This window comes from Pelodiscus sinensis, chromosome 2 (genome assembly GCF_052426305.1).
Source record: "Pelodiscus sinensis isolate ZL-2025 chromosome 2, ASM5242630v1, whole genome shotgun sequence".
Classification (NCBI taxonomy): Eukaryota; Metazoa; Chordata; order Testudines; family Trionychidae; genus Pelodiscus; species Pelodiscus sinensis.
This window is the reverse complement of record NC_143053.1, coordinates 103,487,047-103,509,067: the sequence shown is the minus strand read 5'-3', so window position 1 is coordinate 103,509,067 and position 22,021 is coordinate 103,487,047. Positions and strand designations below refer to the sequence as shown.

The window sequence follows — 22,021 nt, the reverse complement described above, 5'->3', positions numbered from 1 at the left end:
AAGACTCCATGCTCTAAACAGACCTCCTTAGTTTCTCCCCTTTGTGGACCCATGTCAATATAAGTCATATAAGCACCTGAATTAAATTATTCCACATCAGAATGGATGCCCCCCATTTATCGCCTCTAGGAGGCGCAAATATACTTGCTTACCCTGGGCATTAATATTCCTAGTTACTGCTCTGTGGATGTTTCACATCCTGAGTAGCATAGTTATACCAGTGTAAGTCTGTCATGTAGATCTGACCTAGCAATGTAAATATACCAGTGTAAGTTTGTCGTGTAGACCTGTAGACTCAGAACGGAATGCACTGTAGTTGTCGTCACACTGGGGCCAGGCTATGAGAGAGAAAGGGTAATATCTTTCATTGGACCAACTTAAGTTGGTAAAAGAGACAAGCGCTGGAGCCACACCGAGTTGTACAGGCAGTCCCCGACTTACGCAGATCCGACTTATGTCGAATCCGCACTTACGAATGGGGCTTTCTCTCCCCAGAGGTCGAGGTGGCAGATTGCTACCTGCGAGCTCTGGGGCGAGAAAGCCCCGTTCGTAAGCTGCTCCGGTGCCCCTGGTCTGCTGGAGACCGTCTCCAGCAGACCAGGGGCACCGGGCGGGTTCCCGCGCTTCTGAGGCTTTGCTCTGGCAAAGCCTCAGAAGCGTGGGGAACCGCCGCGGCTGCCGCTTCAGTCCCGGTGCCTGTGGTCTGCTGGGGACCGTCCCCAGCAGACCACAGGCACCGGGACTGAAGCTGCAGCCACGGTGGGGTCCCGCGCCTCTGAGACTTTGCCAGAGCAAAGCCTCAGAGGCGCGGCACCCCGCTGCCGCTGCGGCTCTGCTCCCCGTGTCCCTGGTCTGCTGGGGGGGGCGCAGCTAGTGTGCCCCCTCCCCCCCAGCAGACCAGGCTTTTGTTTTGGACCCTGGGGCAGAGCAGCTGGGACGCTGCCGATTGGTCCTGCAGCGCTGCTCTGGGCACTACTGGACCAACCTGGCAGCACCCCAGCTGCTCTGCCCCAGGTCCTGATTCAGCCGCTGCTGGTCAGTTTCAGCAGCGGCTGAATCAGGACACCTGAGGCAGAGCAGATGGGGTGCTGCTGGGTTGGTCCAGTAGCACCGAGGAGCGGTGCTACTGGAGCAACCCAGCAGCACCCCAGCTGCTCTGCCCCAGGCGTCCCCAAGTCAGCTTCTGCTGAAACTGACCAGCGCTGACTACAGGAAGCCCGAGGCAGAGTTGCTCTGCCCCGGGCTTCCTGGAATCAGCTGCTGATCAGTTTCAGCAGCAGCTGACTTGGGGATGCCTGGGGTTCTTAAGTTGATTCTGTATGTAAGTCAGAACTGGCGGTCAGTTTCAGCAGCAGCTGATGCCAGTTCCAACTTACATACAGATTCAACTTAAGAACAAACCTACAGTCCCTATCTTGTACCTAACCCGGGGACTGCCTGTACTTCAGATCTGGGAAAGTTATTCTAGGAAGTTGATGCTGTGTGGGGATGTTCCAGAGAGAGTTTAATGGTTGGTGCTCATTGAAGATGTGATGGAAATCTATGAGGGAGATGTTCTCGAATGAATTCACACAGAGAAATGGTAAAAGACAAAACAACATGGTCACCCCTTGGTGAACACTTTCCACAAAGCTATCGCTCTATATCTGACCAGACCTGTCAGTCTTCATTCTCAAGGGCAACAGGCTCATCTTTTGAGAGTGTTGTACATGGATGCTAAAATACATTACTCTGCTAAAACAAAAAACAGGACAATGTAGCACTTTAAAGACTATGTAGCACTTTAAATACTAACAAGATGGTTTAATAGGTGATGAGCTTTCGTGGGCCAGACCCACTTCCTCACTATTTGATCTGAGGAAGTGGGTCTGGCCCACGAAAGCTCATCACCTATTAAACCATCTTGTTAGTCTTTAAAGTGCTACACAGTCCTGTTTTTTGTTTCAACTGCACCAGACTAACACGGCTACATTTCTACCATTACTCTGCTAGATATTCATGGATGAACAGAGACACTGCAGTCTAGTCTACATTACAGACCTTTACTGGTATAACTACGTCACTCGAGGTTTAAAAAATTCATAAACCTCTTCTACAACCTAACCCTACTCTGCGTAGACAGTGCTGTGTTGATAGGAGAGCTCTCTCACATCAACTTATAGCATCTTCTTTAAAATGCTACCGTGACAGTGGTGCTGGTGCAGCATTTTAAGTATAGACTTGCCCCGAATTTATGGTCTATTACAACAAAGTGTACCCCACTAAATTCCTTTTTGTCCTATAATTGTAGAGGTGTTAATGGGTCACTTTGAATGGCCCCTTCCAGTACTGGCTTACTACAGATGTTAAACAATCTGTTCCACCTTGCATTTTGCTGTGACACCCAGGCTATATCTAGACTACAATGATCTATCGGAAAAAGGTATGCAAAATGCGCTCCGCAATTTGCATACGTTTTTCTGATAGTTTTTTCGGAAGAGGCTTTTCTGAAATTTGGCCCATCTACACTGGGCCAAATTTTGGAAAATCCTCCTCTTTCAGAAGAGCCCTTCTTCCTCATGGAAGGAGGAAGATAGGGCTTCTGAAAGAGCGTGTCTGCTCTTCTGCAAAAAACATAGTGGAAGAGCAGACAAGTTCCCTGGACTCAGTGGAGTTTTTCCGGGATATCGGAAACCCTTTAGGCTAGACATAGCCTTAGACACTTTCCCAGACCTCAAGAAGAGGTGCAGGGCCAGGGCAGTCTATGACTTGAAAGCTTGTCCCTCCTACCAACAGAAGTTGGCCCAATAAAAGATATTACCTTGCCCACTTTGTCACTCAGGACAGCTGTATTCAGAACACTCGAGTCCACTCATTGTCAACCTGTGGTTTGTGGGCCACTTGCAGCCCAATCAATACACAGTTGCAGCTTATGTGACATCTTCAAGACCACAGAGCAGTGGTCTCCAACCTTTTAAAGCATGAGATCACTTTTTGAATTGAAGTGCCATCCAGGATCTATCTCAAACCTAAATACTTTTGCCCCACCTTCTTGGGGCCTTGTGCCCTTCTCCAAGGTCCTGCCCCTGTTCACTCCATCCTTCCTCCCCCTCATCCTCCCCCACCTTTCATTAGGCAGGGGCAGAGGGTTGGGGTACAGGCTTTGATCTTGGGCTAAGGGATTTGGAGTGCGAGGGGCTCTGAGCTGAGTCTGGGGCAGGCGTTGGATGCAGGAGGTGGTTCAGGGTACAGTCGCTGTAAGGGAGTCTGGATCTAGGGGGGCTCAGGGCTAGGGCAGGAGCTTCGGATGCAGGGGGGGTACAGGACTGGGACAGGGATTCAGGATGCAGGCTCCAGCTGGACGCTGCTTACCACAGGTGGCTCGGGGCTAAGGCAGGCTCACCCCTGCCCTGGCCCTGCACCACTCTCAAAAGCAGCCAGCAAATTTCCTCCATCCCAAACCCTGTTGTGCCCAACCCCTCCGTTCTGTGGAGATAGGATAAAGGGTGAGAGAGGGGAACAGCTCCAAGGCAAAGGACAGGAGGTTCACAGCAATGGGGGGAGGAACAGCTGAAGTGCTGGCACTTGACAGCCTCTTGGCCAAACCAGTCAAGATCACCTATCGGAGGCTCCAAGATCTACCAAGTAGATCCCGATGTACTGGTTGGTGACCACTGACAGAGGTAGTATCGGATGCAGATCACAATGGTAAATAGGTTGTGAAATGATTGTTGTAGCTATTCCAGGAAGTCATCTGTGGGTGAGATACCTTTAGGATGTTACACAAGTAAAGCGCATTCATCAATACAGCCCTGACTAGTATTAGATTGATAGGACCTTATTAGTAAATTAATTGTAAAGGAGGAGAATTTAGCTTTTGGAGTAGGGAAAAGGAAAGTTTCAGATTCCGACTTTAGTGCTGATGTTTGTCCAGCTTCTTCTCAAATCCTTTAATAGTCTTCTAGCTCCTCTCATTCCTTCAAATACTCAGAGCCTCCCATATTCTCTCTCTACAGCACGTCCTCGCCTTCCCCACGACACTTCAGCAGCCTGTCAAGCATAGCACCTCACAGCTTTACTGCCAGGTGCTGTGCTATGATGCAGACATTGTGTTCTGCAGTGCTTTGTGTCTCTCAGGCCCTGACAAGGCAGCAGGCAAACATGGAGTGCAAGGGAGATTTTGTTGGAAAAGTAATTGTCACTGGAAGTTGGCATTGAGAGACGTTCCGAAGGGACCCACGTCATGTAATGTAACTTCCAAATCTGAGTTCCAGGTATGAGACCCCTGCTGTTAAATAATTGGGTTCATGCACATCCCTAATGTGGTAATTTCCATCACAGACACTTCTGCCAAGCTTGTGTGACAAATGCTCCAGGCCAAATTTTCCTCTCAGTTCTGCCAGTGTAAAATCTCCGGTAACTCTGAAATCAGCGAATTTACACCAGGTTTACACTTGGGTAGCTCAGCAGAGCTCAGCCCTCAGTTTTTTTAATATCCAGCAGAATTTCCAATTTTTTTAACCTGTATTGGGTGATTTAGGGTATGTTTACACTGCATTTGGGAGCCTGTTTCTCAGTGTTGATAGACAGACATGGACTAGTTCCTCTCAAGTAGGTGCACTAAAAATAGCAGTGTAGACAGGGTAGCAGAGGAATTAATTTGGGTCTGCTGCCTGAGTACAAACCTGTCCAGACTCCATTGGGCAGCTAACCACAGCTACTACCTATGTGCCTCTCTCCCCCCCCCCCCCCGCCCGCACACTCTTCATTGTGCTAACTTCAGCAGAGATAATATGACTCCGCACTGCAGGCACACCTCTGGTAGTGGAATTTAGACACTAATTAGAACAAAATTTAGAACCTATTTCATAACCATCCTGCCTCTCAGCTATAACTGTTGCTTTCTCTTTAATACACTTGTCAGTGCTTATTTCCATGGCTTAAAATAGCACATGTAAGAGTGCACAACTGCTGTGTGAGTGAAATGCCTCGCTGAGTGCAGTGACCTTTCTGCTTCTATAAAGCAATGATCCTAAACCACATCTGCCAAATGTTTAAATAGAGACATCACGGCAGGAGAGCCGTTTATATACCCTGATCTGAACTCTCCTAGGGCAGGAGAATAGGGAATTAGTGGGTTCCAACTCTCTCATGGAAACTGATGTTTAATCACTTGTGTAATGCTAATGTTCTAAATGAAGGGAAATAGGGTTGCCAGGTGTCTGGTTTTCGCCTGGACAGTCCAGTATTTGTGGCCCCTGTCTAGAAAAAAAAAAAACAGAAAATATTTTCTCTTTTTCTCAGACAGAAGGTTGGCGAGGACATTCTTCCCCTGCCGCGTCTAGCGGGGGTGAGGGGAGCGGGGAGTGTGACGATTTAAAGGTGCAGTGACTCTTTTTTTTTTTTGTGAAAGTATCTGACAACCCTAGAGGGAAAGGCAAAATTTTGTCACTGAAGGATAGGCCTGCTGACAGATCACAGGGCAGCTCTGAGGGCTGGGGGCGGGAGGGCACAGCATAGCTAAGAGTTGCCAGATGGTTTCAATACAAATATTGGACACACTTGACATTACATCACAATCTACATTACATCTTATTTAGAAAATACCGGACATTTATATTTTCTCATTTACATTTTCTCAATTTGTTTCCCGAACAGAAAGCTAAAACTGGACTGTCCGGTTCAAAACCGGACACTTGGCAACCCTAAGCATGGCACGCTCCAGGTGCTGTGGAGGGCTGGCTGCCTCTGCCCCAACCCCGTCAGCCCAAGGCCCTGCCACTTCTGGGATCATGGAGCTAGGCGACCCCCACCTTGCCTAAAGGTCCTTAGAGACTCTTGGCACCCCTGCACAAGGGCAAACAGCATGATCACTATGCATCTCACCAAGAGACATTAGAACGCTTCTCATACCACATCAGTGGATCTGGCAGTGGACTTCAGCTAAACAAACAAAGGATATTTAATGCAAGGAAACCATGTTAATCAGCCTTTTGTCATGGCTGCATGGGTGAGGTTAAAGGCAGAGAGGGCCATTTTCCAACATATGGCCTATGGGTTCTATTTTCGGTACAGCATTTGAAGTGATTAGTGACACCAGCCCAGCACTAATCAGTGGCTCGTGCCTCTGATTAAGCTAACTCTTCCTGGTTCATGACAAGTGTCAGGAATAGAAATGGCGCACAGCCACCCAGAAAGAGAGGACTGAGCAGAGTAGTAGAACACGCAACTGCCTGCTATTGCGCTGATTTTTTTTAAAGGAACATAGTGCTAAAAGTGAATTTATTAGCATTATAAAGCCATATTTTTCTTTCTTTTATTTATTTGCTTCTGAGAGCTTTTGTCTCACTACATTTCAAAATTTTTTTCTAAATTAAGGAACAGCCTACTTGATTATGATACAAATCGCAGCACTTGCCAGGCATCATTCATCATAAATGTCAAGAAGTGTTTAAGAAGATCTTATAGATGCTCTCTGGTTTTGTGGAATTATTTAAAGTGTCCCTGTCTGCAAGAGGCTAATCAGAACCCATCTAAATAGCTCAAAAGGACTTTTGCAGTCAAAAAAGTAATTATAAATACTATACTGTGGGTTTGCACACTTATTCGCTATGGCTACGTCTAGACTGGCATGATTTTCCGCAAATGCTTTTAACGGAAAAGTTTTTCAGTTAAAAGCATTTGTGGAAAAGAGCGTCTAGATTGGCATGGATGCTTTTGAACAAAAGCACTTTTTCCGCAAAAGTGTCCGTGCCAATCTAGATGCGGTTTTGCGCAAGAAAGCCCCGATCGCCATTTTTACCATCGGAGCTTTTTTTCGCAAAACGGTTCTCAGCTGTCTATACTGGCCCTCTTGCGCAAAAGCATTTGCGCAAGAGGGCTTTTTCCTGAACGGGGGAGTCATTGTATTTGCAGAAGAACACTGACAATCTTACATGATATCGTCAGTGTTCTTGCGCAAATTCAAAGCGGCCAGTGTAGACAGCTGGCAAGTTTTTCCACAAAAGCAGCTGATTTTGCGGAAAAACTTGCCAGTCTAGACACAGCCTATGACTTCTGAATGGAGATCTGACTCAAAGAAAACTCCCACATTCATTCAGTTTGTAAACTATAGGATGATTCTTTCCAAATACTAGCAGAGGAATTTAGTTTGTTCTTTCTGGCTTTTTGCATCATCCCCAGCAACAAAGATGCAGCAACTGGAGCCTAGATCAGAGTTCTGCTGGTGAAATGTGAGGTCCAACAGAAAAACCTTGCTCACTTTCCTGTAATGGTGACGCTCTATAATGCTAAAAGGTCCAAAAATCATCCTTTTCTCAGTCTATTCAGATGTCTGTGAAAATACGCTTAGCGAGATTACTTTTATACATCCTGGTTTTTTTAACAATGACACACTTTAATCAATAACATGCCTTTTAGATCATTTTCAGGCCCATCTGTATCCTAGAACTAAGGTTTTACCACAGCAGAGCATAAGTGAAATAAGAATGAAGAATAAAAATTATAGAATCATAGAAATATAGGGCTGGAAGGACCTAAGGAGTCATCAAGTCCTTGAGGCAGGAACAAGTAAATCTTGACCAGTATTTCTCAAAGTGAGCTCTGGGTTTGCTTTGGGAAAGCCACTAGCAGGCCTGCACCACTTTAGGTAAACAAAGGGTCTATAGCCACGGAGCCTCATGGCTCCCATTGGCACTGGTTCACCATTTCTAGCCAAAGGAAATGGTGAACTGGAGCGGATGGGAGCCACAAGGCTCTGTGGCTATGGACCCTTTAGGTAAACAAAGCAGCATGGGCCCGCTAGTGGCTTTCCCAAAGCAAATCCCAGCCCACTTAGGGTATGTCTACATTGCAAGGCTTAAACTGAAATAAGCTACGCAAATTGAGCTACATCAGTTGTGTATCTTATTTTGAAATAGGGAACGTCCACACTGTACCTACTTCGAAATAGGGCACTCTTATTCTTATTCACTTATTCCTAATACAATGAGGTTTACAGGAGTGGGAGTAAGAAGTCCTCCAGCTTGACAGTATTTCAACACTTTCAAAATAACTGCCTGCTGTATAGATGCGGAGTAAGTTATTTCAGAATAGCACTCGTTATTTCAAAGTAGTGTTGCAATGCAGACGTACCCTTAGAGAAACACTGGTCTGGACCAGTGTTTCTTAAACTATGTTCCGTGGAACACTGGTGTTCCATGAACAACTCGCAGGTGTGCTGTGACCTCTTCTTTGTTTTTGTTATTTCTTTGTTTTTGTCTTTTTTTTGTCTGACAACAAATTTTTTTTTTTTTTGAAGAAAATTTTCATAGGTGTTCTGCATAAAAAAATATTATTGTTTGGTGTTCCGTGGCCTCAAAAAGTTTAAGAAACGCAGGTCTAGACTATCCTTGACATATTTTTGTCTAACTTGTTCTTAAAAATAGCCAGTGATGGGGATTCTTCCACTGAAAACATTTCTAGAACTTAATCATCTTTACAGTCAGAAAGCTTTTCCTAATATTTAACCTAAATCTCCTTTGCTTAATTTAACTTCTACTTTTTAAAGGATGCCTTTTTGCTTCTCACTTCTTTCACTTTTTTGTTTAGCCACTATTACCACCTACCTAGTTATTCCACATTTTGTAGTTGTATATTTGATTTTTCCTTCCTAAGTGAAGTACTTTGCACATATCTTTATTTAATTTTATTCTCCAATTTATGAAGGTTGTTTTCCGTTCTAATCCTGTCCTCGAAAAAGCTTACAACCCCTCCAGGCTTGATGTCATCCACAAGTTTTATTAGCACACTTTTCACTCCAATATCCAAATTATTCATGAAAATACTGAAGTGCATTAATTCCAGAGAGTCTATAACTAAGCTAGCAAGTCTTTATTCACACACTATAAAGAGCTTTGTGCAAAAGTTGTACAGAAATTTATAGGAACAACTCCAATAGGGCGCTACAGAATTTTTTTCTGAAAACCTACTGCATGTAATAGGTAACAGAAACCTTTCCATAGGATTTTGAAACATCCTACAGATTTCTCCAGGAGGGGGATATAAAGTAATTCAAATAGCCCTATTGAAAGGCAGTCATCTTCTAAAGGACTATTCCATAATGGGAAGTTTTAAAGAACCCTTTAGGGAAAACTTCAGGTTTCTTTCTGAGTTGAGGACGCTTGCTGGATTCATTGGGTTCCAAGAGTTCCAATTTAATAGAATAGTGACCCAACACTGGGATTTTTAAACTTCAGAGTATGCACTGTGAAGAAAGTACCATGAAATAAGCAGGAAAGGAGAGTCACTTTCACAAACAGTTTATTGGAATTCAGGGCAGCACAGAAATAGTTGCACAAAAGTTTGTAATGTTATTGTTACTTCCTCTTAGGTTTGGTAAGAGGAAAGGAAGGAAGACAGGCCCCCTAAAAGGAGAGCCTGGGGTGTTGAAAATGGAGGTGTTGCAACTACCTGTTTATAAAGTGAATGTAATCTGATTATAATTTTGGTGTCTGCAACATACTATCACTTAATGAAGGAGGGTCATTATGGGCATTGTTCTGAATAAGTGTGTGTTAAGGTTTTTTTTTTGGGGGGGGGAAGCAGTGATAGGAGTTCAGGGTTCTTTTTTAAAATGTGTCTAGAAAATTAGACTCTATGAAGAGGTTTGTTCCCTGGGATCATCACCATTAGATCTTGTCTACAGCAGCAAGTATTTTAGGGAGCTCCCCCACTACTGGTCTAGCAACAATAGAAGCACTCCTATAGACTGGTTACCATTGTGAACAAAAATGTGCAGGGTTAGGCAATCTGTTGGCAAAATGGCAAACAACTGGTCTCCAATAGCACTGCCACCATTGCTAGCATCACATGAATTGTAGTGATGACAGGCTAATAGAAGGAGTTCAACAGATTTCTAAGTGTAGATACACCCCAGTGTATTTATTCCTCTGGGTCCCTGATATTTACTAAGCATGTTAAGTGTAGTGTAATTTACTAATCGAATAGCTGATGCATTTTTGCATTGACTATTTGATTAGTTGATAGGGCAGTGCTGCTACTTTGAAACTCCATGTCAGCATTTCAAAGGGGCAGTGCTGCATGGAGCCTGGGATCCGCTGTGCGGTGCTGCCCCTTTGAAACACTGCCATGGTGTTTCAAAGCAGCAGCACTGCACAGAGCCACAGCCCCCTGGCTTCGTGTGGCGCTTCTGCTTTGAAGTACCCTCTCTGCCCCCCTTTGCTGCCTCTACCAGATAGAGGCAGCAAAGGGGCGAGGGGGAAGGGAGCAACTAGTCAACTCGACTATCTGATAAGCATTTGCTTATCGGATAGTCAACTAGACCTTAACATCCTAAATACTTACTCCTGCTGCCACATTTCAATGGTTGTTTGTTTATTTAGGGTGGAACTGACTTCCAATGGAACTTAGAGATGTAAAAAATCATTTAAATAATTTAAAAAGGTAACTAAAAATCCTAGCGGTTACATGTGCTGTAGGCTTTGTAATGTAACTTTTATATTGCAGAGTCCGCAGCGTGGGGTGACAGCACTTTTATTCTGCGGAGCCCGTAGTAAAGCCAGCTGCTGACCCTGCTCCCGGGGAGTTGGCATATAACCGTATTTGAAACCAGTAAGCTGATGCTCATTGGTTAACTGTTTAAACGGTTACACTTTTACATCCCTAATGAAAATTAAGATTTAGTAACTAACATTAGGCACCCTCCCCCCTTTTTTTTTTAAAGTCTGGGCTTGTGAACCCTTTAATTGCCAGGCTAATGACAATTAAGTTAGACTGTGTCAGAGTCCGCCTGTTTTTAATTCACGAATGTTCACAATTCAGGTTGTTGCATCCAGTTTTTAATGAGCACTTCAGTCTCACCAGTTTTCCTCTAGAAAAATTACTATAATTTGGGTACAAGAAAATTGGTGATTGTTTGGTAAATAACTACCCTTCTCCTATATTGCATGTAAAATGTTCTAAAGACTTAAATGGGATTGTTTTAACTGAAGCCATAATGGGAACCATATTCAAATCTCTTGACTAACTCAGTTGCCCTCCTCTGATGCAACTTGTAGCTTGCACGTTTTGAAATTTCGACTTAAACTCTATGGGATCAGTTTAAATAGCTCTGTGAGCCAGGGTTCACTTTCAACATTTATCTGCCACTTTAACACTGTCTAAACTATGTCTACACTGCAGGCTTCTTGTGCAAGAACTGTTTTGCGCAAAAGTTCTTGCGCAAGAGTGCGTCCACATTGCCATGTACTTTTGCACAAAAGCGTCTATGGCAGTGTGGACGCTTTTTTGCGCAAGAAAGCTCTGATGGCCATTTTAGCCATAGGGGTCTCTTGCGCAAGAAATCCATATTGCCTGTCCAAACTGTCTTCTTGTACAAGAGCTCTTGTGCAAAAAGGCTTATTGATTGTGGGGAAACGAATAACTCTTCCGCAAGAAGCCCTCCTTTCCGACGCTGTACTGTAAATTTACATGTGCAAGAACGCGTGTGCAGTGTAGACGGTCTGCAAGTTTTTGCGCAAGAACAATTGTTCTTGCGCGAGAACAATTGTTCTTGCGCAAAAAGTGTGCAGTGTAGACATAGCCGGGGCAGCCTGTGAGCCTAGGCGAGCTAGGCAGCTGCCTAGAGCGCCGCTGGCCCAGGCGCCCGATGATGACATCACGGGGCGCCGGGGCCCCCCATGATGACATCACAGCCATTGACGGCCGTGCAGGCAGGGGCGCCGATTGCGCTGCCCCGCCTAGGGCGCCAGCTGCTGCAGCCGGCCTCGGGCCGCTCCTGGACGTAGCCTCTAGTGTTTAACGGTTCTACCCTCCATCTTTAACTCATGCTGTTGTATCATTATCCAGTTCCACACAAACATGAGATAAGCATTAGCCTTAACTCTCAACTTCCTGGCCTAGTGGGTTTGAGTGCCACACCTTTAATACATCAACCACAAAAACATAGTTAGCATGTGTCTGTGTGGGTGTGCATTCACAGCAGGCTGTGAAACTGTGCACTGAATGTTAAAGGGATAAAGTTATATATGATGTTTTAATCATTCTCACTTTGTTTTATAACTTTAATAATTTGATTTGACACTCAGCCCTTATATTTTCTTACTGAACTGTAAAGTGAGACAAGGAACTATAAATATTAGATAAAGCTGATAAGAAGGAAAGGAAATTTTGGTTTAAATGTTGACAAGACACTTGTTCCGGCAGCTTGAAATGTTGTCTGAACTTATCTAGTAAGTTGTTTCACTGGCCCATATGTACCTTGCTCTCTTCTCAGAAGGCTGGTTAAATGCTTCTAATTCATGTGGCCTGATTTTCTCATTGCTTTTATTATCCATCCCGAAATAATGTCAACCATGCAAATCAGTTAGGCTGGCATCAAGGCAGAGTGGGGAAAGTCAGATCAAAGATCTTTAATTAAAAAAGAGGGACATAACCGTGCAGAAAAATTTCCCTGATTTAATTATTTAAAAAATACCATCATTAAAGAAGCAGTCATTTCTACTTAAAACACTGAGCTTAATGCACTGCTACAAGTAATACTGCCGTTGTCACAAGATGAGAATCTTAACCATCTTTAGTCAGAGGTGGGGGGGGAATCAGGATGAGCAGATGTCTTTTACTATCTTATTGTGGCCCCTAGAACTAAAAAACAAAGCGGACTCCTTTTTAGTTTTGTTAACACTACAGGGCTGTGTCTACACTGGCCACTTATTCCGGAAAATCAGCCGCTTTTCCGGAATAACTTGCCAGCTGTCTACACTGGCCCCTTGAATTTCTGGAAAAGCACTGACGATGTACTGTAAAATCATCAATGCTTTTCCGGAAAAACTATCCTGTTCCCGTTCAGGCAAAAGTCCTTTTCCGGAAAACTGTTCCGGAAAAGGACCAGTGTAGACAGCACAGTAGTCTTTTCCACAAAAAAGCCCCGATCGCGAAAATGACGATCGGGGCTTTTTTGCGGAAAAGTGCGTCTACATTGGCACGGACGCTTTTCTGGAAAAAGTGCTTTTCCGGAAAAGCATCCTGCCAATGTAGATGTGCTTTTTCCGGAAATACTTATAACGGAAAACTGTTCCGTTTTAAGCATTTCCGGAAAATCATGCCAGTGTAGACATAGCCGTCCTGTTAACCACAATCAGCAGTGACTCTTACTGGAATACTATGTCCAGAAGGTTGCCAAGAAGGTTATTGATAAATTGGAGTGGGGCCAGAACCATGAGAATGATTTGAGACTGGAAAATATGGCTTAAAGCAAGGGTGGGAAATAATTTTTGAGGGGGGGGGGGCACTTCACAAATTTCTGAAGTAGTCCTGGGCTTCCTCAGAAGGGATGGGACCTCAGGAAGAAGGGGCGGGGCCACCCCCATGCTTTTTCCCCACAGACCTTGATTGGCCTAGAGGGGGGAAGTGCATAAAGTCTTTGCCCCTCCACCCTCCTCCAGTACCTACAGAACCGCCCCTGGTGGCGGGCGGAGATTTTGCGCACTCACCCCGCCCCCAAGCCAATCAGGCTTGAAATCTCTAGTCCCCTACCCCCACCCTGCAAGAAGCACGGGGTGCCTAGAAAGAACCGCCCATATAGGGGATCAAGTCACCTTTCAACCTTCTACTTGATAAGCTAAATAGATGGAATTCCTTGAGCCTGTGACTATAATCCAGGGGAGGGCAAGACAGCTGTTTTGAATAGCCGGTGGTTGACTCTAGGTATTGCATGCCCCGGTGGCAGAAGGAGACTTTGTGTGCTCCCACTGTACCCAGGTCTCGATTAGCCTGGGGTGGGGGAGCGGCAGGACGGCCATCGGATGGATCAACTGGCTTGGCAGGCTGGATCCAACCTGCAGTGGCTGTCTTGCTCACCCCAGGCGTATAGTGACAGGCTCAAAGAATTCCACTTCTTTAGCCTACCAAATAGAAGTTGAGAGGTGACTTGATCCCCTATATGGGGAGCAAGAATTTGATAATAGGGTTCTTGCTAGACAGACAATGCTAGACAAATTCAGACTGAAAATAAAATGCAGATCTTTAGCAGTAAGGGTGATTAGCCACTGGAACAATTTACCAAATGATGTATATTTTTCACCATTGGAAATCTTTAAAAAAGGATTGGATGTCTTTCTGTAAGTTATGATCTGATTCAACCACAGTTATTGGGCTTGAAACCACAGTTAGTTCAGAGAAACCCTACAGCCTGTATTGGGCCAGTGGCCCCACCAGATGGTCAGAGTGATTCATGCTGTCCTTAAAAATCTATATTTGTATACCTCTTCAGGCTGAACTCTAGCTGTCACACCATGTGCTGCAGGTCACCTCTCTAGCCTGTGATAGAAATTCCTCATCACAGCATAAAAAGGGAAATTTTGGACATTTTTTTTTGTATAATTATGAAGCTATAGGTATTTGCAGTATCCCATTACTGCACAGGAACACAGAATTCTAGTAAACGCATGCATGCTGACATAGGTCCCTTTGGAGACTGGTAACATGGAATTTGTATTTCCTCCTAATTCTTTTCTCTAGGACACGATGGATTTTGTAGTGGGTCTGACCTTCAACATTTGTAGGTATCTGTGGATCTTAATAGACATGTTTGGAGAAGGGAGGGAGAGGAGAAGCATTATTCTGCTTTAGGTGACACACCTTCCTACTTTCCATCATCCAGCAGGGCTGCCCCTTCTCCTACACAAGAGCTGCCTCTTCTCCTTTGCTTCTTCTGACCCAGCCTGACGCCAACACGTGCACTCCTTGGCCTGCTACTGCCTGCCCACGTTCCCCCGCTGGCTGCAAACAAGTGGTAGCTGGTGCTGCACTCATTGCTGATTGATCAGTGGGGGAGCAAAAATTACTGGACAGTTTGCCCATTTTTTTAGAAAAGGTGGGCCACCTGGAAGCAGGCTTGAATATAGGACTGTCCCATTAAACGGGATGCAGGGTCACCCCAGATATGTCACAGCATAAGGGGTGGGAAACCTATTGAAATATGGGAGGCACGTCACTGAAGGCAGGATTTTACAGTGTGTTCTCCCCTCTGCTCTAGTCTTTACTCAGGCTAAAAGATCTTGGTTTGGCCTCATCTCAAGTTACCAGTCAAATTCCTATTTAAACTGAGTTTGCGGAAACTACATTACAACTGAGTTTAAAGTCTTGCAAACACTCTGTGCCTTGAACTCCTGTGGAAAACACAGGAATTCCGTGCAGGGAGGGCATCTGCAGGATCAAGTCCTTTATTTCTACGCCAGTGGGGAGCAGAGGGTGAAGAGTGAGAATCTGTGACCTGATTCTCAGTGGCTTCCATTTGGTATAATCCCTTACACCAGTGGAGAGTGAGTGAGAAGTGGGGGTTTAATCATTTCCTTGCTTTTTGCACACACCTGGCACTGGTGCCTGTGACAGTCTAAAATTAGGGCCGTGGTGAATCATGCCCACAGTACAGTATCAATCACTAAGGACGGGTCCCTTTTGCAGTAGCTTTTTTTGCAGATTGCAATTTTTTGAAGCAAAGAATGCACTTTTGTTTTTGCTCCCCCTTCAAACTAACACCCTTGCTGTGTAACCTGCCTGCCTAGTTAATATGAATCTCCCTCACTGTATTGCACCCACAAAGCTGTTGTTCCCATTATTTTACAAAGAAAATGAAAGAAAGACTTTTTCCAACCTATCACTGTGAGCCTTGCGGCTGTCCTGAGCCAGTGGGGAACTTAAACTTTTACCACAGAAAAGAGAATACAAGCTGCAAATGACCTTCAGTCAGTGTATTAAGAAGTTCCGCTTAATAAAAGGCTCTTTACCTTCACAGAAGACATCATCTGATTCTTCATGAGTAGTCAGATCTTCCTTTAGGTGCTGCATCGTGGCCACAGCTCAGTGAAGTAGCTGCTACCAAGCTGAATGCTTGAATTAGTTTCTAGGCTACAAGGAGGCGATTTCCTTTCACCAGTTTCCTAAATATTTTGGTGGTGGCAGCTTCCGCATTTACACTCACGAAAACAGCCTCATTCATATGAATAAGGTTGCTTGTTTTTAGCCATCGCCTTTGAGATTGGATTTGAGTTGGGGTATTTCTTTTTGCTGAGAGAGAAGGAAGCTAGAGGGGAGACGCAGACAGAACAGGCTCAGAATGCAGACTGTGTTCATTGCCTGATTGCAGTGAACACTGGGTTAAAGTCTAGCACACATGTTATTTCAGAGATGAGCATGGGAGTATTTTTGCATAAGAATGTGAATGTTTTTTGGTGACAGTGATAGCGGCGGGGAGTAATTTGCATTCACCTTTCTCAAACTTCGCTACAGGGACAATTCAACTATACCACCATGTTTTATTAATGCTGTGTGTTCAGTGGACATTTTTTAAATTAGCATATTAGCAGTGATAACACTCTTTTCTTCCTTTTTGAAAATGAAAGTGTGTACATGCTGAATAGATATAGTTAACCCTGAACTCAGCTTTGGTCTCGTTAAAAAAAAATGCACTAGTGTCTGTACCACGGGGACATACTATCTTGCAGTTAAAAAGTCTCAGAGGAGTAGCTACGTTAGCCTGTAACTTTAAAAATGAGTAGTCCTGTCCCTGAGTCACCACTTGTGGTGCATCCCCATCCCCAGATACTAACCACCTTCAAGCTCTGAGCATGTGTACAAAATTAAAACACCTATAAAGGCAAAATCTCATTTCAGGTTGAATATCCAAAATATTTAATGTAAAACCCAGCCCTGCTGATTTTTCTGATGGTTTATATCTGCAATATGTCAGTTCTCTCAGTAGCAACATATCTGAATTATTGAAGCAAGTAGATTCACTCCTGGAGTCCGTGGGAGTCTTATGCTTAGAGGTTCAAGCCTGTATTGACTTCAGTGGGACTACTCACCTGAGTACAATTATTTATACCTGTTTGCAGAACTGAGGCTTGGGAGAAGTAATATCCCACTTTTTTTTTTCCCTATTAGGACTTCTTGTTATTGCAAAGACAGTGAATTCCAATTGACTTTCATCTTGTTAATACAGTACCATTCTGCCAGGCCCAATAATGATAAAATCACTAAACAGTAATTCATTCCCATTCCTAGGTGAGCTATAAGCAAATATGAATGCAAGAACGATTAAATAATTGCCTATTTTAAAGCACACTTGCTTTTATGGTTGGTAGCAGTGGCATGTTATTGCACTCTTTATTTTGTCTTTTATACTTTGTGCTTTTATACTTATGTGAAATCCTACTCCTTTTGAAAACCTGCATTTCTTCAGTGTACTGCGCATGCACTGCAGATTTTATGCAACTTTTCCATGGTTTTCATTACACAAGCTATGCCAGTACATATCAGACAAAAATAAAACATACATTTTGCTCACAGTGTTTGTAAAAACATGAAACACAATTCTTAGCTCACATCTGTCCAAAATGGCAGCAGTCTTTGGCCACCCAGAGTGGAAGTTAGCCCAGCAATATAGCATAATAATAAGCTGTACTGATAGAAAATACACACTTATCTTCTAAGGCTCCCTTGACAAGCTCTGAAGAGTCTACCACCTATGTGGCCAGGGCCAGCTTTAGGAAGTGCGGGGCCCGATTCAAACAGTTTCGATGGGGCCCCGGCAGCCAGGATTTTTTGTTGAGCAAAAGCGGAAAAAAACCCAAAAACCCACTGTGCGTGCGCGCGCGCGCGCGCACACACACACACACACACACAGTAACAGCCCCTTTAAATTCCCAGCTCTCTCCGCCCCCACCAGCCGCGCGCACACACACACACACGCGCACACACACACACACACGCGCGCGCACACACACACACACACACACACACAGAGTAACAGCCCCTTTAAATTCCCAGCTCTCTCCGCGCCCACCAGCCGCGGCAGGGGAACAATGTCCCAAGTGGGAAATCGGACGAATTGGCCTAAAGCCGGCCCTGTATGTGGCAGGCTGAGAATCAAGTTGGTTTCTTCTACAGCCCCCTATGTCCTGGCTCTTGAGGGAGTCTCTTCCCCGTCCTCCTCCTCTTCCAGTGACTCTTCCTCACCATCAGGGCCTCAAGTTTCCACAAGGGAATTAGATTAAAAAGCCTGTCTACCCTTCATACAAAGGACAGGTCTTTGCTGATTGCTCTGTATATTTTGCTTAGCTGTTTGCCCTTTTTATGGCAATGGAGGGCACCCAAGTTGTGATCTGTTTTGGGTATCTACTTTGAGATCTCCTTGAACAGTATTATTGTTCTGCAGTGGTCATCACTTCTCCCCACATGGTGAGGAGATCAAAGATCTCACCAAAAGGATCCAAGGGCTTGCTCAATGCATGTGGTGACGAAAATGGAGTAATATCATTTCAATGCTGATATACTGGAATCCAAGAGCAAATGAGTCAAACTTGACCTTGTGCCCACTTTTAAAAGGGAGACAGGCATCTGGTCAATTTCACCCCCAAAGCTGGGGAAGGCACACACACAGTGACAGGAAGGAGAACAGCAAGCAGCATCCTGCTACAAATATCAAGGGATGGGGCGGGGGGCTTTAGTCGGCACGCCTTGGCTGGAAATGGAGCTATTGGGAGCTGTGAGGCTCAGTGGCTATGGACCTTTTAGGTAAACAAAGTGCCACAAGGTGTGCTCCAGGGATCTGCACTTGAACCAGTTCTGTTCAACTTACCTCTAAATGATCCTGGAAAAGGGGAAAACAGCGAGGTGGCAAAATTCTCAAAACAGTTAAGCCCAAAGCTGACTGCAAAGAGTTGCAAAGGAATCTCACAAAACTGGGTGATGCAGGTGGTGAGGAATGTGGAGTAATATCATTTCAATGCTGATATATTGGAATCCAGGAGCAACACAAGGGCAGATGGAATTCAGTGTTGATAAGTGCAAAGTAAAATACAGTAAAACTCCAATTGTCTGGCATCCAGTAGTCCAGCACTCCCAATAGTCCAGCCGGACAATTGGAGCTGCTCTGCGACGCTTCCCCAAGGCCGCTGCTGAAACTGACCAGCTGCGGACTTGGGGAAGCAGCGCGGAGCAGAGCAGCTGGGGTGCTGCTGGGTTGGTCCCGCAGCGTCGCTCAAGTTGGCCCCATGGCTGCCGGGTTGGGGTGCTGCCGGGTTGGCCCCATGCTGCACCATACCCCGCCCGACCATCCCCCCAGACTCGTCACAGCCTCCCTGACGGAGTACCTCCTGATACTCCGGCATATCCGATAATCTGGCATCCCCTGGATCCCAAAGGTGCCGGATTATCGGAAGTCTGCTGTACATGGAAAAATATGATCCCAAATATGCATACAACATTGATAGGGTTTAAATTAGCTGATATTATTCAAAGAAGAGATCGTGGAATCATTGTGGATAGTTCCCTGAAAACATCTGTTCAATGTCCAGTGGCAATCTAAAAAGCTAACAGAATACTGGGAATCATTAGGAAACAGATCAAGAATAAAACAGAAAATATCATATTGCCTCTTTATAAAGTCACGGTATGTCCTTATCTTGAATACTGCATGCACATCTGGTCACACAAATTTAAAATATATATATATTGGATTTGGAAATGGTACAGAAAGGGCTACAGAAATGAGTAGGGATAAGGACAACCTCCATATGGGGAGAGGTTAACAAGACGGGGACTTTTGAGCTTGGAAAAGAAATGACTAATGGGTGAGGGGGATATATCAGAGGTCTAGAAAATCATGAATGCTGTGGAAAAATAGAATAAGGAAATGTTATTTACTCTTTCATTGGCATAAAACAAGAAGGTCACCCAATGAAATTTATAGGCAACAGATTTAAAACAAACTAAAGAAATTATTTCTTCTTGGTCAGTTCTTTGCCAAGGATGGTGGAAAGGCACAAACTATAACAGGGTTAGAGTTAGGGTGCAGATGGGAGGGCGCGACTCCTACTGCTGGCATTGACCCTCCGGCCTTGCTAGTCTCCTGGGCGATCTCGTCTGGAGGAAGAGGTGGGGCAGGCGTGGAGCAAGGGCAGAGCAGGGGCAGGCAAGGGATCAGAGCAAGGTTAGGGAAGGGGTGAAGCACAGGCAAGTTGAGGCAGGGTTTGCGGTAGGGGCAGGTTATTCCAACCCTTCCCCGGGCTGGAGAGGGTGGGAGATACATGGCTGATGCCCTTCCCAGGACCACCTTCATCAGTCGCCTCTGACTACAAAGCAGCATGGGGTAACAGTTGGAGAACAACCAAAATAATGAGCAGCAGCAGTGTGTCCACATAAACAACAGTCTGCAGTAACTCAGTTTGGATCAAACTTAGTAAATATTGCATGCAGACACTAGAATTCACACCAAGCAGGGAGTTTAGGGATTTAAGGATTTGTGTCATGTGCACACAGGTATTTTCAATGTGCACCAATTTGAATTAGCATGGACTCATGACCTGATACTATAATTACTTCTAGGCAGGGACTGTCTCTTACTATGTATTTCTAAATATTTCTATCAGTATGTATTTCTACAGTGCCTTGCACAATGGGACTTGATCTTTGATCTCAGCTGGTGCCCCTAGGTACTTCTGTAATATAAATAATAAATCACAGAAGGAAGAAAAGGCTTGGAGGCAACTTTGTAGGTAGAGAGGAGCAATGGAGAGTGTAATTGGGAGCAACAAGAAAATAAATCCACACAGTATCAGAGCAGCACAGAGATGTCAGAACAGGAAAAGTGAGGTGGAGGGGAGCTGAAAGGGGAAGGAATCAGTCTTAGGAGAAAGAGAAGCTATAACCAAGAGAGAGGATTATCAGGAGAAAATCCACAGCACTTTTAAGTAGTGTCTTCAGAAGAACAGCGTATGACAGTGTTTCTTAAACTTTTTAAGACGAAGGAACACCAAACAGTATTTTTTTCTATGAGAAACACCAAGGATTTTTTTGTTGAGCAAAAAAAAAAACCAAAACAAAACAGGGGGGGGAGGGGGTTGAGAAAAGGGAGGAAGTTATTGAGGGGGAAAAAAATGGTTGCCTGCCCCCTTTAAGGGTGGCCATTTTGAACTCTGTTGTTCGCCACGGCACACCTCCAACTGCCATGCGGCAGACCGGTATGCAGCAGAACATAGTTTAAGAAACACCAGTGTATGGTCAGGAAGTAGTATGTGTGATAAAAGGAGCAAATCAGTTGAGCTCCCATGATGGGTGCGAGGGGAAAAAACCCCAAGGAGTAAAGTGAAGGAGAAACAGAAATTAGGAAGAGCGGGAAATAATGGTGCACATTTGTTTCTATCCAATAAAATGCTTCCTGGTTTGCACTGATACATTTAAATACAGAAGTTCTATGGGGGGGACTTCCAAAACCACAATTAGATTTGAGAATTAAAATCTGCCAGCTAAGGCTTTGTCTACTCTGGCAATTGAGCAACATTCACAGGTGTTTAAAAAAAAACAAAACAGTGAGCATTGCTGGGGCAAGTATTACTGCAAACTGCTTTGTCAGCACAAAGCAAATACTGCTCCTACAGGCTGGAAGTTTTTGTCAGTAAAAATGCTAACAAACAGTGTTTACACTGGGTATGTCTAAACTACATGGCTCCGTCGACGGAGCCATGTAGATTTGTTGTTTTGGCAAAGGCAAATGAAGCCGTGATTTAAATGATCGCGGCTTCATTTACATTTACATGGCTGCCGCGCTGAGCCGACAAACAGCTGTTCAGCTGTTTGTCCGCTCAGCGCGCTAGTCTGGACACTCCCCTGCCGACATCAAAGCCCTTTGCCGGCAGCCCCGGTAAACCTCATTCCACGAGGAATAACGGGGCTGCCGACAAAGGGCTTTGATGTCGGCAGGGAAGCGTCCAGACTAGCGCGCTGAGCGGACAAACAGCTGATCAGTTGTTTGTCGGCTCAGCGCGGCAGCCATGTAAATTTAAATGAAGCCGCGATCATTTAAATCGCGGCTTCAGTTGCCTTTGCCTACAACCCTAATCTACATTGCTCCATCGATGGAGCCATGTAGTCTAGACACAGCCACTGAGTGTTAGTGACAGGGCCAGGGTAGGGTTGCCAGATGGCTAAAACAAAAATACTGAACACCCCCCCCCCCCCGCTTCCCTCCTCCCCCAAAAAAACC

The 22,021-nt window shown here is 44.8% G+C and overlaps 1 protein-coding gene across 2 annotated transcripts in view; it reads right to left on the bottom strand.

Annotated features, from left to right (window-relative positions):
- RIPOR2 (RHO family interacting cell polarization regulator 2) overlaps window positions 1–16,135 on the bottom strand; it is a 114,377-nt gene extending 98,242 nt beyond the window's left edge. The window contains exon 1 of one of the 2 annotated variants that reach the window (XM_075921135.2): window positions 15,765–16,135. In XM_075921135.2, coding sequence (XP_075777250.2) covers window positions 15,765–15,825 — 61 coding nt within the window. In that variant the 5' untranslated portion in view covers window positions 15,826–16,135. The remainder of the gene's footprint in view (window positions 1–15,764) is intronic. The other variant, XM_006134000.5, reaches the window with a different exon arrangement.
- Window positions 16,136–22,021: the final 5,886 nt, after the last annotated feature.